Genomic DNA, 16,329 nt, shown 5'->3' with positions numbered 1-16,329 from the left:
AAATTCAAATTTTCAATAAAGACTTAAGAAAATGACGTTTATTATACCAGTTTCAAAGTTGCTTAATAGTTTTTGATCAATCAAGCATTGTTTAAGCTAAGGGCATTTAATATTGAAAATGCAAGGTGGCTCGAATTATGTCTCCGGGAGTATATAAGCATGTATGCGATCATACACCACTGGAAATAAATCAATCGTTTAGATCTTTATCTGTAACCAACTAAATCACGTGTGTGTGCATTGAGCATCGAGTACACAACCATATTGAGTGAGCACCCTCTGAAGAACGTTAATAAATAGTACAGGGCATTAAAATCGCATACTAGGCTTAAGTAGTCATGAACTAAGAACTGTTAGGAATGGACTGACCGAAAGGAATTAGTTCCTTGTGCACTATGTGCCTGCCTTTTAGTTCCGACAATATTAATTCACCTGTCTTTTTATTTCTTTCAGTTCACAAACGTGAATGATATATGGTCTAACATTGCTTTTAGTACAAGTTCGAGTGAGATGCACGGGTGAACCTTGCCAGCACGTGTACGACCATATAAATCTATAGATATTTTGATTGCAGTTAGACTCAAATATAAACTTATAATTAGTATACAAGAAACTTGTTTCATAGTTACTTTTATTTTCTTTATTCAATTTAACATAATTACACCCATGTAGGTATACATAACTATATACAATAACAAATACAACAAATTGAATTTAGGTGATTTGAAATAAAATTATAACGTAACATTTAAATAAAATTAAAGAAAATAATTGTACAAATCTTAATTACAATTATTTTCTTTGTACTTTTTTCGAAAAACAAAAAGTATATTATCAGAGGGAAAACAATAAAACATTAATTAATTAAGTTATAAATCGTTCATACGGATCATTTATTTCCGTGTCTTTCAAAGACCGTAACGGTTCCCATTCCCTTCATATTCCCAAATCTCACTGAATTAAGGAACTAAAAGGACTAAAAGACCGAATTAGTTAATTTGTCCGAATGAACTAATTGGGATCGCTCCCTCTAATTACCTAGCAGGAACTAGTTTAGAACAAACGAAGATTGACGCGCGATTGACGACCTGAAATGTGATAGTGCTGTTATAACCTAGAAAAATTAAACAACAATTCATGTATACATAGTCTTAGCTTTTATTCTCATTTAAAAATATTGGATACAAATAGCAAATATCGTATCAAATTTAAAAATGTTAGAATAGATACGAGGAAATTGTACAATAAAGAGAAGCTAAATAAACGCAATGACTCACGAGTGAGCAGCGCTTGCTACAGTATAACAATAATACGTATGGACCACATTAATACATCGTCCAAAACAAACAGCCTTATCACTATTAAAAATATTATAATTTCTATAAATCAATCCCGTATTTATCACAAATTGTGATGTTGTTATGGTCTGAAAAAATTGTATCAGCTGCCGTTTAGCTATAAAAGAATACAAGTCGAATTAGGTACAAACAAAATCGTAAAATAGTAAATATAAAATTAAAAAATCTCTACAAAAAAGCTAAAAAATATTGCATAAAACTTTTCATTTCCATCCATTCATTATAATTTATTATAATTAATATTTATTTACTGAATATACAATGCAATTGAAAGGAAATGTTGTGTTACAACAGTTATTATTATCAAAATTGGCAATAAAACTGTTACAATATATTATTATTATACCACTCGACCGTCGCCGCGCAAACTTATTCCTATATATAACAACATAGGTATTATATTCTAATATTACTTGTCATATGATCTATGTAATTACCTAGATACAATTCTCTTCATTATAAAAAAGAAATAAATAGGCACACCACATTCATCAAAGAATGTTCGAAAGGTTAAACTTAATGAGCTAAATTGGTACATTAATTTCTCATTGTTCACTTATAATTACGTTACAACAATCCACAATCAAATTGTAGTATTGTTATACAACGAATGTTGCTATGGCTTTCGTTTGTACTCAAATAAATAAGTGTTATTAATAAGCTCCTGGTTTTAAGTACGCGTTATATCATTTGTAAGCAATTTCGGGTTAATACAATACAAAGACAAGAAGCAATAGAAAGAAAATCACATCCTTAAAATTTCTAGAACATGGTACTTAATTGACAGACATATTATATGCTCTCCATAAAAAGATACAATTTAAAACTTCGTACACTGTTCATAAAGCAGAAGATAAATGGAATAAAATATTTCAAATGAAAGTAACATGGCAGTACTTATAGCTGTCAAGTTATGACAAAAATAATGTTACACATTGCATTTACACATTCAACTTACTAACATTATTACCTATGGTAAAAAATAATACACATATTAAAAAGTAATGTACCGGTATCCAAAGACCGGTGGGTGGATTCAATACGATAATTAATAACGATATGATATACAATTCCAGTATAGGCGGAATAAACGAGATAATATTTTGATTACCCAATTACGTGCACAAAAAATGCCCTGTAAATGTTCGTGTACAAAAGCCAGTTCATTAAATTCTTAAAATATTTTCAACATTAATCTCGATTATCCCGACATCCGATGATAGGCAAACATGGAAGCCGTATCGGTTATACCGTTCGGTACAATTGCGATACAATCGACACACATATACTGGTTGTCCCACAATCCGATGCGATGTACCCCAAATATGTTATTAGGGCATCGTATAAGGTGTACTGGTGTAATTTTGAAGAATCTTATACGGTTGGAGTTGTGTCTAATGATTCGGTAATGGGTGTCTCTTTGAATGACAGACAGTTCGGTGATGGGCATGTAGTAACTTAGTGTGTTTCGGTTGGGGTTGAAGCGGGGGGCACGGGGACGCTCAGGGGGCTGCGCTGCCGGTCAAACATCTCGAGGATCAGCTTGGGGTCGGTTCCGGCTGGCACTGTCACGGTTCCCGTCTGCACAATATGGCTTATGAGTACCACCTTACATTCTTCTCTGAACTGCGTGGTGCCGCCGTGGGTCTATCCGGTTCTATTAAAACCAATTTCAGATCGATACAATTTTCATTTGACAAGGATTACTGTCACAACAATCCCCTTTACATAATGTCCTTTGGAATAAATCATTTCATTATTTGGCACTTTGTTTGTATGGTCCATAAACTATAATTGGTCACACGTCACAATTAAGCAAATACTGGATGACCTTGATGAATAGTACCGACGTGCAAGAAAAAACAATTTAGTCCAAATTACAAATTGACACATTTAAGAGGATTGCAGTTACATATACCCTGTTATTTATGTTATGAATGGACAACGCACACGAGCTGACGCCACAACAATACAGAGTTTTATCGATGTTAGTTAGCAATTTATATTTTAGGAATACTTAGTTAAGAATATGACAAGATTGATATTTTGGCACCTAATGTTAGGCTACAAGAGCAACAATTTTAAGTATAATAGGGGGATCATGCAAAATATGCCTTACAGGTCCATTATCTATCAAAATGTGTGAACCACCAACAGAATTAATTTTGTAACCTCTTCTTTCCACTTAGTTAAAATAACGAAAGTCTATTAGTTGTATAACCCATCTCTTTTCCTTTCTTTCGTGGATAATGGTCCTTAGAGTATGAAAATAAATTAGATAAATATTAAAGCAAAGTGTGGGATACCTCGATGCGCGTGATGACTCCCTCCTCGCGACTGTGCTCTAGGACTACGAACAAAACACAAAGCGCCCGTCAAACATACAAACAGAGAAACAAGAACATAAAATATACAAAGTAACATTATGCAGAATTTATAAGCTGGCCATACATTATCATATCAGTATGTACCCTCATTACCAAAATACATGGTAGAGCAAACTATGCTAGTGTTGACGTTTTTCAATGTGGTAAGTTATTCCGTTTTACCACAGATATATTGAGAAACTTCTTCCATGTATGAATGAAGTTCTTAATGATAGTGTCAGGCCCGCTATTAATGTTACCACGAAAATAGGGTATGTTTAATGGTGTTAAGAGAAAAACGTAAGAAACATAATATGTAGCGCAAGTTTGCTATCAAATAAACTCGTAATAGCACTGAGAATGTTGATATGCTGTAATTATAAGTAGATAATAAATCTAAATGTACTTAGTGTATAAATTATGAAATAATGTAAGACTGTGTTTGCAGATAGTCTTAAATTCTACATAAATATGGTAACATCAATACAATATGAAAAAATTGTAAATTAAAACATTTAATACATAGGAATGGTATATTTGCAGCCAAAGCACATTGCTTTCATGCGGGAAGTATCGTTTCGAATGCCAAGAATTATTTCCTAGTTTTGTGAAAATTCTCGTATTCTTAAGGGTTTTGTCCAAGAATTACATGAAATTAAGCATAAAAAGTGATCGTAGAGATCCATATCAATTATAATAAAAGTTTAATTAAATAGGAAGGCACTGTTGTGGTACTCACTGTTCTCGGTGGTGGAATTGGTGGTGGTTGTAGTGGTTGAGGTAGTGTTACCGCCGTCCGTGTTGTTATCGTTTACTGTTGTTCGGGTCGTCGTTTTTACCACCATAGAACTCGTGTTCACTTGCGAATTCTGATTATAGTGCAGTTACAAAATGTACATTAGAAATTAGAATTAAGTATACAAATAATCTGACATACTGTACAACAATATCGAATGTTTAAACTAGTTTTCAATAAGTAGTTAGTAGTAAGTTCCTTCAATATATAATCTCACACTCTTTAGCAAGGTGGAAAGTACACGAAGACACAATAAATTGAAACTGGTTGCCTGTAAGACTACCCTCTTTCATGATAATATTTGTGCGATGGCGCCAAAACTATACAATAAGCTGCCTAATTATGTACTTGAGCCTAACGACAATGCCAATTTTAAAAAGCGATTATTTAATTTATTACTGGGAAAACATATTATAAAGTCAGCGATTACTTAAATAGCAAGAACATAGAATAATAGTAAACCACCACAAAATAATGACATAAATATAATGAAGAATTAAAATTAAGATTTGACATTTTGTAATTAAAATGTAGTAGTATACTGTTAAATTAATTTATTTATGTAAATTGTATGCCGTAAAATTGGCAATACGTACTGACACAACAATGTTAAATAAGACCTTGTAGACGTGCGTACACAATAAACAATAAATGATTTGAAATGAAGTAAACATGAAACTAAGAGGGCATTATTTTTGTCACATATTATTAAGGTAATTTTCAGGTAAGTTTTTTGTACTCAATTTTGGTGACAATTTTTATTTATATATTACAGGGAGATTTCTTCAGCCTTTATGAAACCCGATGTCAACCCGGTGTACTCACTCTATGTTCTACTTAACGGTGAAAGTGGTACCGACCTGCAGGTTAATGTTAAGCTCTGGCTGTTCACCGGGCGTGTTGGTGTGATCCCGGACAGAATCCACAGTGATGTCTCCCGATGCCGCGGTTACGTCGTGGACTGCTTCTGCTAATACTTCCTCCTAAGAGGATATTTATTCGTAACGGTTTTTCTATAAGCTGTTATTTGCAAGAAGGTTGGTGTAACAATATGGGTAAAAGCGACATGGAAAGATGCACCTTCGTACTAAACATCTCAATTATATTGGCCAAATCTTGTAAGATGTGTGCCGTGCGTGTTTGAGGCTCTTCGCAATAAAATTTCTTGAATCTCGCCCTTGCTTAGCGGAGCAATCAGGGGAATTTAAAGCATTTGTTGTATATGACTAGATTAGATAGCAAACACTGAAAATACAATGAAATGTTTTATTGAATAATTTACAGCCGTAAAAAAATATAATGTTCAATTAAAAATAAAATGTAAATGTAAATCTAACCTTTGCCTCTCCGTTGGTGAGCGGTGGTTCTTCTGCCGTTCCTCGAATTACGACTGCCCACGGGGATAGAAGTATATGACACCGCGCGATTGTGACCTAAAAGTGAGAAGTTTTTTTTATTATAAAATATTGCAATAAAGACAAATTCAACATTTGATCGCATGCCCATCCATGCCCATCCATCCTCGTCCAACGAACCAAGGCATGAGTATGTTGATTATAACAGAGATATTAAAAATTTAACATTATGTAGTACCTTAGTGGCCGAGAGCGTAATTCGCTGAATTTCTGATGATGAATGCAGGTAGAGAGCTTCGCCCCGCTTTGAGAAGCATAAACTTGAAATACCACTGAAACAAACAGCACCCTTGTTGTATAATATTTCGTACGGTAAAACATATAAAAAAAGTAGAGCCCACTAAATCGAATATAATTGCCGATTAACAGATTTGAAACTAACTGTAAAGCATTAAATGCATGGTCATTGTGTAATCGTTGATTTTGGAAACACCCTAAGACAAATTTATTATAAAATTAGTAACGTAATTAAATTGGCAAGTGCGTACTTGATGTCCTCCTTACGCACGGCGGCGGCATTGAGCTGGCGGCGCAGATCAGCAGATAGAACGAGACAGTCGCCGAGGTTGGTGAGGCACAATAGACACCACTCGCGATGCTTCTCGCCTTCCCGCCCGCACTCGAACGCTGACCATGCCGTTCGTCGCACCTAGTAGTACATCGGAGTTGTGAAAGTCAGTACTACCGCCATCAAACTCATTTAGTTAAAAATATATCATCTGGTACTGGGAGAAAGAAAGAGTCCGCATTATTGGAGTTTGTAAGTATTTATCTCCTATTGCTACGATTCTAACGTTGCTACCACATTCATTCACTTAATTTTTATGTTAATAACATACATATTACATCAACAACATCACGTCGTTCCAATGGTGTAGACATATACATTGGACCTTTACTTGCTACATTCTCCTGACATAATTGTATTTTTGCAACAATGTGTTAGTTCTTTAAGTAAACTAAACTATGCAGTCATAAAATAATTGAGTGTAGTACCCGTGCGCCCTCGTGTGCGGTGAGCTTGTACTTGTGGTGCGGCTTGAGTGCAGGCAGCGTGAACACCTTGAACTGCTCTTCGGATGTAATCACCACGCGATGCGCACCCGCTTCTGGCAATGCTGCAACGCCTCGTTCGACCTAACAATAACATTAAAGTAGCCCGCTGAGCTTTGGACTTTGAACTACATAATATAGATGACAACATGCGCCTGTTCATTTAATTTGACTACCGTAGAATTGAAATTTATTTGACTTAAGTTAAAATCATTTAATGGAAAACTTTTTGCATCTCATAATGAATACAGATTCGTCGAAATGTTACAAGTATGCATGTCTGTCTACTCGCATGATTCTTCATCGAGTTGGTACTCTCTGTTACTTGGTAACTAAAGCTCACTTTGTCAAAGCATCATACCTCAAGAGGGTCCGGCAAAGGAGATGATCCACCATCTAGAATGGTGATTCCTATAACGGGCGCTCGGTGCTTCAGTTGTATCTCCTTAGCGAGTTGACATGTTACCTGCGAAAATATTATTATGCGTTGAAAATATTTAAAGTTTGCTTGAGATGCATTTAGATACTAGGGACCAGTGGCGAGGCGTCCATATAACTCGATTCCCACTGGCTTGCCTAAAATTTTCCACGTATATTCAAAAGACAGCGCGCATATCCCACCACTTAAAAATCGTACATTCCAAATTTCAAATAATTCATTAATAAACGCGTGCGTAAAGTCCTTGATAATACGACGTATTGTAACCACAGAACACTATACTCACAAAGAGTGTTTGTTGTAGCCTTCTCGGTGGATCTTAACCAATGACAGCACGAATAAGCCGCCATTTTTTTTTTAAATTATTTATTAGCATTGGCTACGAGGCCATCAGCTTAAAAATACAACAAAAGAAATAAATGAATTATAATAACTAAACTTAAACACTACAACTTAAAAATTAATAATAAAAAAGAAAGTATTTATAACGGACCAAAAGTATTACTTAAAAAATTAAAAATAATATTGTACAAACTGAAATTCTTTAAGAGTCCCTGTAGAGTACAACCTGCCATCGTCCCGGCATTTATTTCATTCAAGAAATCAATTCGCTCACATCAAAATACACGCACCCATTTGCAAAAAACATAATGGAATAGGACCTAATAATGGCGGCCCACAACCCGAAGATTATCGGGTTATCATCGAATAGCGTTCACGTAAATTTAAATCTTATCTCCATTCATTTATGGTTTATTTTTAAATACAGATGACTTTGGCGATAATCGCCAATTTACAGGAAAAAAACTTAAAGTTAATTCCTGTAAGTTGCCAGCTATGATATTAATACAACTAAATTAGAAATATGATTTTATATGTGCTTTGATGTGTGTCGTGAGTTCTACTCAATTTATTTGGGTAATAATTTTTATGAAAGAACATACAGCCTTGGCCAAAAGTATTGAGCACCCTAAAAATCCCGAACGGGCACTTGCAGAAAACAGGTCCTATTGTTAAGGATTATTTTTTCGGCATCTACAAAGGTTTAAAAACAATGACCCCCACACCGTAACTAGCAATAAAACACCTGGTGCCATAAAATTTGTCATTTTACGATTTTTGTATTTATTTCTCAGTTCACTACTATCATTCGTTACGTACACATCCAGTGATCTAGTGCGCTTTTGGTATTTTGTTTAGTTCCATTTAGTGATATTGTTGCAATATGTCTAAAAAAAACGAACTTAGTTTAGAACAACGTGTGCAGATACAACTTCTGCATGAGCAAGGGAAATCACAGGTAGAGATTTCTAAAACTGCGAAATGTTCGCGCCGATCTGTGCAATTAACTATTGAGCGATTCGCCGCTACTGGGTCCCATAGTAACAGATACAGAACAGGGCGCAAACGCATCACCACAGATCGTGAGGACCGAAAGTTAATGAGAGAGTCGTTAAAAAATAGGAAGAAAACTTCTTCAGATCTCGCTGCTGATTTCTCTGTCGAAATTAACAGACGTATTTCTGCTCGCACTACTCGAAGAAGGCTTAAGGAAGTTGGTCTGAAAGGCTGTAAAGCCAGGGAGAAACCATGGCTCTCACAAAACAACAAGAAGGCTCGGTATGAATGGGCCTTAAAATATCAAAGTTTCACCGAAGAAGATTGGTCAAATGTCGTGTGGTCAGACGAGTCAAAATTTGAGGTGAGTTAGACAATTTCACGTTCTTAAGATATTAAACAATGTGATTTGAAAATAAAATTCAATAACAAAAATATTTTAGATTTCCGAAGTCACTACATTTAAAAAAAATTTCAGATTTTTGGTACACCTGGTGTGATTTTTGTGCGCCGCCGGGCAGGCGAAGAATTTAGTCCAGCCTGTATAGTGCCAACCGTAAAACACGGCGGAGGCAGCATAATAATCTGGGGCTGCATGACTGATTCAGGAGTTGGCGAAATGTTTGTGTGTGAGGGTCGCATGAAGTCTTCAAAATACATCAACGTCCTGGAATCTGCGTTGCTGCCCTCATTTTCAACTCTTATTGGCGATACAAATATGGATGGCGTCAAATTCCAGCAGGATAACGCGCCATGTCATAAATCTGCCAGCACTATGACATGGTTTAGAGAAAAAAACATTGAGCTTCTGGAGTGGCCTGCCCAGTCTCCGGACCTAAACCCCATAGAACATTTACGGGGTTTATTAAAGCGCAACGTCAGGCGCCACCCAATAAATACAAAGGAAGAACTAAAAGGCCGTCTGCGCCAAGAATGGAACGCTCCTGAAGAAATACGTCCTGAAGACTGTAAAAATCTTGTCCGCTCTCTACCAAAAAGAATTTCTGCCGTAATTAAGGCAAAGGGTGGACACACGAAATATTGATTTTTATTTAATAAATAGTAATATTAACATGTGTAAATTGTTTCAAATTATTTCATTTTCATATTCCCCAAAAAACTATGAGTTATCATTGCCTAGGCCAAAAGTATTGAGCACCCTCAATACTTTTGGCCAAGGCTGTATTTATATTTAATTTTTGCTCGCGAGAATAAAAGAGACATAAGATCTCGAAACGATTGACAACTGGACATTGTTGGTGTCTGATGCCCGCGTATTTAATTATTACGATTACGAAGTTGTCTTGAAATTTGTAATTGTATTGTAATTAAAATGAAAAGAAGTGGGACATAGTTTGCTATGCTGGTTACTTTCATAAAACAGTGAGTGTTGTGAGTTGGTCTTCAAAAAAAAATTTCAGTGACACAAGACTTAAGCAGTATTGTAATATCTAAATATTTTTGTGTTTATGTTTATGGATATGGGGAATTTAATAAACCCACTAAAACGCTCAAAATTCTGCTAATGCTGACCCTGCAGGCGACAATAACATTACTGAAAGGTGCAAAAAGTATGCAACTCATAGTTATGGATATTAGGTATTGATACTAATTACTTTTGGTTCGTTTATAAGTCATTAATTCACTCAACTAGACCTATTCTTATTGGTGTTGGTGGCTTAATTTTCTATTGTATAGTAGGAATTAAACCTTAAATGGTTTTTTGTAGTTTTAAAATTATTTAATGATTTTTCTAATACTTCAAGTATGGAGTGATTTAAAAATAAATTTAATAACAGTAACAATTAATTAGTAATTACATACCAAATCTTATATCATTCCACATATCAACAAATTTACGTGTAAACGCACTCTCGCAAGCCAAACGTCAAGTGACAACTACAGAATAAGGTGAAATTTCGAACACACACTTGCAAAAGCCCTTGTAATGGGCTTCAAAACGTTTTACGCTGTGTCGTGGTTTCGAAAACAAATTGTTCCGCATTTCAAGGTGGAAAAATACACTCCCGAATTCTGTTGCTATAATTACGGTTTTAACGCTAACGCGTTCGATGCATTTGTTGCGACGAAAAATGTACTCAGACTTACGTAAAGAACGTAGATGTTAGTGCACAGACATGTGCATTCGTGTTATTATAATTAGTAGTTACAATTAAAAATTAAAACTGCAAAATTTGCTTCACCGTCGCGTATCGAAAGTTTGTTTTTACATTTTTAAAGTAATTTACTACATTTGGCGCTGAATTTAACAGTGCAAAACAATAACTATACAAACTATAAATATGTAGTAACTTATATACTAATAAGTGTTGTGTGTTAAGTTAAGTAAGTTAAGTGTTGCCGAGACGCCTTTTTAACCGGGCAAAAGAAGTGTTTGTTAAGTGCTTTTGGTTTTGCTCCGACTTTACCAACGACAATTTTCACGCCTCGCCACTGCTAGGGACCATGTTCACTTTAGACAAAATTTATACGTTTTGACGAACATATATTTCAACAGGCTAGGAGACAATTATACTAAGTTTATTTATGTCTCATTTGAAAAAATATACTGTAAAGCTTTTATGATCAGATTTATTGTTATTTAGTAACAATACTTCTGTATGTCCTGATATAAAATTAATAACTACAAGTGATTCTGATTATGGTAGTGTGTACCGAAAAAAAAATAGTTAAAAATTGTGAAGTATTTTTTATAAAATACTTACAGGGTCTTCTTTCCGTTTGTTGGTGTTAGGTACGTGTATCGTGAACGCGTACACTGTGCCGTTGTTGGTGCCCGCCCAAAGCGTGGGGGTAGAGTTTTGTGCTGTAATAAATACAAGTTGCAAGAGATTTTTCTTTTATTTTCAGTTTCAGGTTAGACCTTTTAACTCAATGATTTCTGAAATTCAAATGCTGAGTTTTGTACACAACAGCCAAGATTATGTAGCCATTATTTTACAAGTTTAGGAAAAAATACTGACTGCTGACAAGGAAGGTACGTGCGAAGTACAGGCAGCGCACCATGGAACCAAAGGCGTCATCGTTGGAGCGAGCCTCCACCGCCCGTTCCACTGGTTTTATCTCTGTGTCCGCCTCCGCTGCTGCCTTGTCCGCGGCTTTTTTCGCTGCCGGCTATAAGTAAACGATCATTTAGGACCGGCACAATAAAACCACGGTTCTGACCATATAACCTTAAAATAAAATCCGAACTATGATTTGAAAGGTTATTTATTGATGTGGTATGAAAATTGAGTATTTAAAACTCACTTGTGCAGGTGAGGTGGGGCTAGCGGCAGTTGTCTGTCGCCGTTGCGATCTGCCTTTCCGGAGTCGTCGGAATGACTCTCGCAGAGACTTTTTGAAGGATTTTCTTCTCGAGATTGGCGTGTCGCCGGCACCAGAATGATCTGAATATGTATCAGAACAATTTTAATACACGACAGTACGTAATACGAAACGGTATTCAATCAGTGTGACGATTTGAAGTGTAATTTGCTTACCTATGAAATAAAGATTATTTGACTTTCACTTTAGGTAGGATTTCATGTTACATATAACTGACCCCATACTACTGGGGCTTAAGGTGACTAACCGTGAGGGTTGAGCGTGCATTTGTGCAACAGCGGCTTGGCGCAGATGGCGTCGAGCAGCGCCAGCCCGTGGGCTGTGCCGACACACACCAGCCCCCATTCCCAGTGAGCGCCCAGGGATGTCACTGCCGCCGGCGGGTGCAACTGCACCACTGACGTCACCTGTAAAATGCCAGCGTATGCATTTTTATTATTAAAGAGATCGGTATTTGATACCACATTTAAGTTGATTATCATCAATACTTCAAAGGCTTTATCGGTTACATTTTATATCTTTATTTTTTTGCACGTTTTATCTATGGCCTTCTTTTACCGTTGGGCGGCAAGCTGGGATGACTGCCAAGAGATATTTCAGTATATGAATTCTATAGTTGATTACACATTGTGTTTGTGAGTGAAATAAGAAATATAATTGTTTAATTATTAGTTCTGTTTGAACTGTAACAAAATTAGAAGATAAAAATAGCTTATCAGTGGAAGTTGTACCTGGTATCCCTGTGGGAAGCTGTGAATACCCGAGCGTAGTGTAAGCTGATCATGGCCTTTCCACACGAATCCGTCGCGATCTGACACAATGTTTACTGACATCGTCTGGAATTAATTACACATTCTTATTATAATACACGCTTTCACCTTCTACATCAATCAAGTTGAATTGTATTCTTTTGTAATGTCGTATTCAAAACTTTTAGTCCTTTAATATTGTTTAATTACTGATTCTATTATTTTAGCTTCGATATAACTATGGTTCCTGTACCTTAATTTCACCAGTGTTAGAAGAATTACTGAGGCTGGCGATGACGATGTGTCCCGCGGCGCCGCCGATTGTCAGCTTGCCGGACAGCGGACAGAGGATTACCTGCAAGCAAATCATTTCAAAGTTTCGTTAGTTGTTCAGGTGGCAAATACAGTGCGACAGGTTGTGGTACCTTTTTGACAGCGAGTCGTGGGTCGTCACTGTATGGATCGAAGGTGCCGACTCTGCGGAATGGCGGCCACTCTTCCTCCTCGTTTTGGCTGTCATTGTTCTCGCCTATCTCTTCTCCACTGTACACAAACATTAACGCATGTCGAAAAGTTCAATCTTGCAATAAACTACCCTACAAAATTGCATATCCACCCCTCAGTGAATAAGAATTAAGTTTTCTCAGAATGTTTTTTACAAACCGGTGATGGTCCGTCCACCTGATAGAAAATGGCTACTGATATCTACATCTGTAGGCAACGTCTTACGGTTTTTTTTTTAAATTGCGTCAAGAAAAAGGTGATTTTTATTTGCTGAGGAGTTGGGTTTTTCATTTTGCAAGTAATTGAATATTAGAGACTAATAAAAAAAAAAGAAGAATATATTATACAATATACAATCAAATGTTAAATGTTGCCATACTATGTTTTTTAAGTTTAACGATACACGTAACTGTTGATAATTACGTATAGTCTGTCTTTTTTGAGAATGGAGTAAAATGACAGTTCATTGCGCGAGTGTTGTTCGCTTGCAAGTGGCTAGTGATTGCAGTCGACAAATATTATATTGACTATCGACTGAATGTTGACTATGCTTATGAAATAAACAGCCGAACGTGTGTCATTTCAATCATCATCGACCAGTTATTCGCCCAACTGCTGGACACAGGTTCATTTAAATTTTTAATTTTTGAAAAATCATACATACTCTAAATTTAGCAGTACGTGTATAAAAATACTAAAAGGAGACATATTTTAGTTTTTCATTTGAATTTAATATACATAATCAACCGTCTGTCGGTATTAGATTCAGATTCAGATTCATTTATTTCTCAAATATAACATTACAGTATAAATTGCACTACATGTCAAAGTATAAGAAATTATATTGAGATCGTCAGACAAAAAGGAAAATTATAAGAAAAGCACACAATAATTAGAAAATTAACAATCCATTATATAATATTGTTGTCATTAAATTACATATCAAATATCATTCTCCATCAAGGATCGTCATAAGTTGATAATTATACAAGAGCATGTTAATGCGGTAAAAATTAGAATAAAAATATAAAAATAGAAAATACTGAATTCGTTACAATTTAAAGTCCATAAATTCTTTTACAGAGTATATAGGATTTTTCAAGAAAAAGTCTTTCAGCCGGCGCCTAAACGTTTCGTCAGACGGTTCAAGTCTGAGAGTAGCGGGTAAACGCTCATAGTAAGTAGGTCCGATGACACGCGGGTTTTTCTCTGCAAGTGCCATGCGTCGAGGGACTGTTCTCAAATGACCGGTACGGCGAAGTGGGATGCCAGAAACATTTACAGTACCAAATGAAGACAGATTATTTCTAACGTACATTATAATTTCATATAAGTAGAGTGAGTAGTGCGTCATTATGCGTTGCGCTACAAAGAGATTTCTGCAGGAATGTCTGTGTTTTACCCCAACCAATACGCGTACGGCACGTTTTTGCATTAGCATGACTCTATTGGCATCCGTGGAGTTACCCTATATGAGTGAACCGTACGACATCAGCGAGTGGAAATATGCAAAATGGACCTGTCTTAATGCAGAATCAGAAATGAGCAATTTCAGTTTACGCAACGCAAAGACTGCACCACTCATTCTATCACACAGTCTGTCAACATGGCACTTCCAGTTAAGGTTCGAGTCCAGAGTGAAGCCAAGGAACCTACTCTCATTGCATATCGGCATCGGATTGCTTGCTACACACGGAGGAACTGTGAGACCTCGACCCGAGAAAACCATGATGTTGGATTTAGTGATATTCAGCAGCAACCCATTCGATGAAAACCACCTCTGGAGCTGGTCACACCCTTCGTCGATTCTCTGTCCCAGCTGTTCGTACGTGCGCGCGCTAACTATAACTGTTGTGTCATCCGCAAACAGTACGGAGAGGCCGGCTGTGATGGCAGTGGGAAGGTCATTTACATATAATAGAAATAGCGTGTTTCCTAAGGCAGACCCTTGAGGAATTCCTAAGTTCACACTACCAGCAACGGACTCCAGTCTTTTACCGTTCGAGGATAATTTTACCACTTGCTTCCGATCCGATAAGAACGAGGTGAGAAGTTTGTGGCTCTTACCCTGTATTCCATAATGATATAACTTATCCAACAACAGTTCATGATTAATTACATCAAAGGCCTTGGACAAGTCACAAAATATGCCCGCCATTTTATACTTCTCATCCAGACCGGAAACTAAGCAGTCAAATATTTTATGTGCCGCGGTAATTGTAGACATCTTCTGCCGTGCATTAAAATGTGTATGACTGAAAATTGATTTCAGTGCTAATAGATCAACTGTCCAAATAAAAATAAAGAATACAATAATGCAATTACTAAACATTATAACGTTGTAACATTCACAATTCAGACATTTTTGGCAAACTTTTACCTATTTTCACAATCAATCGATAAAACTGTCGACAACAACTAGATGACTATTCTCACTTTACTCCATCTTCAAAAAAGACAGACTATAAGGAATAAAATAATACAAAATAAAAAAGCAGGTGGTAAAGATGCTGATGAGATGGTAAAGTATAAGATATTATCCAAATTATCTAGGAACAAAATAAACAAAATAAATAAGACATGCACAATGTCTTTATTGTTACCTCGTCGTTGATCTTTTCAGCCCACTTGGAAAAGCGTTAAGCAAGAGATACAATGGTTAACCAATATATAGCATTACATTACAATAACACACACAGCAAACTTTACACGCTAAATGGTAGTATTGTTTGGATTAGATTTAGAAAACATTGACAAAGCCAGTTTTTCACAGGTTGACATCTTTTACTGTTCGATATATCCATCGAATATCATCTTATTTAACAGGTGTCCTATATAAATGCATAATGTTTAATATTTATTTACAAAATTACATAAACACCATTATATACACATATAAGTCGTATACGGCGTCAACGAGTATATAACCAGAAATAGAGACGAAATGACATTTAATTTGTTTG

The 16,329-nt window shown here is 36.0% G+C and overlaps 1 protein-coding gene across 1 annotated transcript in view; it reads right to left on the bottom strand.

The window, feature by feature from the left end:
* Positions 1–1,705: 1,705 nt before the first annotated feature.
* LOC113228619 (protein lethal(2) giant larvae) overlaps positions 1,706–16,329 on the bottom strand; it is a 56,382-nt gene continuing 41,758 nt past the window's right edge. The window contains exons 9-25 of the mRNA XM_026461973.1: positions 15,970–15,993; positions 13,288–13,405; positions 13,116–13,217; positions 12,845–12,949; positions 12,361–12,520; positions 12,036–12,175; positions 11,750–11,900; positions 11,492–11,592; positions 7,350–7,454; positions 6,932–7,072; positions 6,424–6,584; positions 6,114–6,207; positions 5,858–5,953; positions 5,381–5,503; positions 4,464–4,593; positions 3,665–3,708; positions 1,706–2,939 (exon numbers count right to left, since the gene is read on the bottom strand). Of these exons, the coding sequence (XP_026317758.1) occupies positions 2,817–2,939; positions 3,665–3,708; positions 4,464–4,593; positions 5,381–5,503; positions 5,858–5,953; positions 6,114–6,207; positions 6,424–6,584; positions 6,932–7,072; positions 7,350–7,454; positions 11,492–11,592; positions 11,750–11,900; positions 12,036–12,175; positions 12,361–12,520; positions 12,845–12,949; positions 13,116–13,217; positions 13,288–13,405; positions 15,970–15,993 (1,918 nt within the window). The 3' untranslated portion in view covers positions 1,706–2,816. The remainder of the gene's footprint in view (positions 2,940–3,664; positions 3,709–4,463; positions 4,594–5,380; positions 5,504–5,857; positions 5,954–6,113; positions 6,208–6,423; positions 6,585–6,931; positions 7,073–7,349; positions 7,455–11,491; positions 11,593–11,749; positions 11,901–12,035; positions 12,176–12,360; positions 12,521–12,844; positions 12,950–13,115; positions 13,218–13,287; positions 13,406–15,969; positions 15,994–16,329) is intronic.

This window comes from Hyposmocoma kahamanoa, unplaced genomic scaffold (genome assembly GCF_003589595.1).
Source record: "Hyposmocoma kahamanoa isolate Upper Pololo Valley unplaced genomic scaffold, ASM358959v1 232, whole genome shotgun sequence".
Classification (NCBI taxonomy): domain Eukaryota; kingdom Metazoa; phylum Arthropoda; class Insecta; order Lepidoptera; family Cosmopterigidae; genus Hyposmocoma; species Hyposmocoma kahamanoa.
Note: the sequence above shows the minus strand (reverse complement) of the source record. Positions and strands in the feature narration are given on the sequence as shown.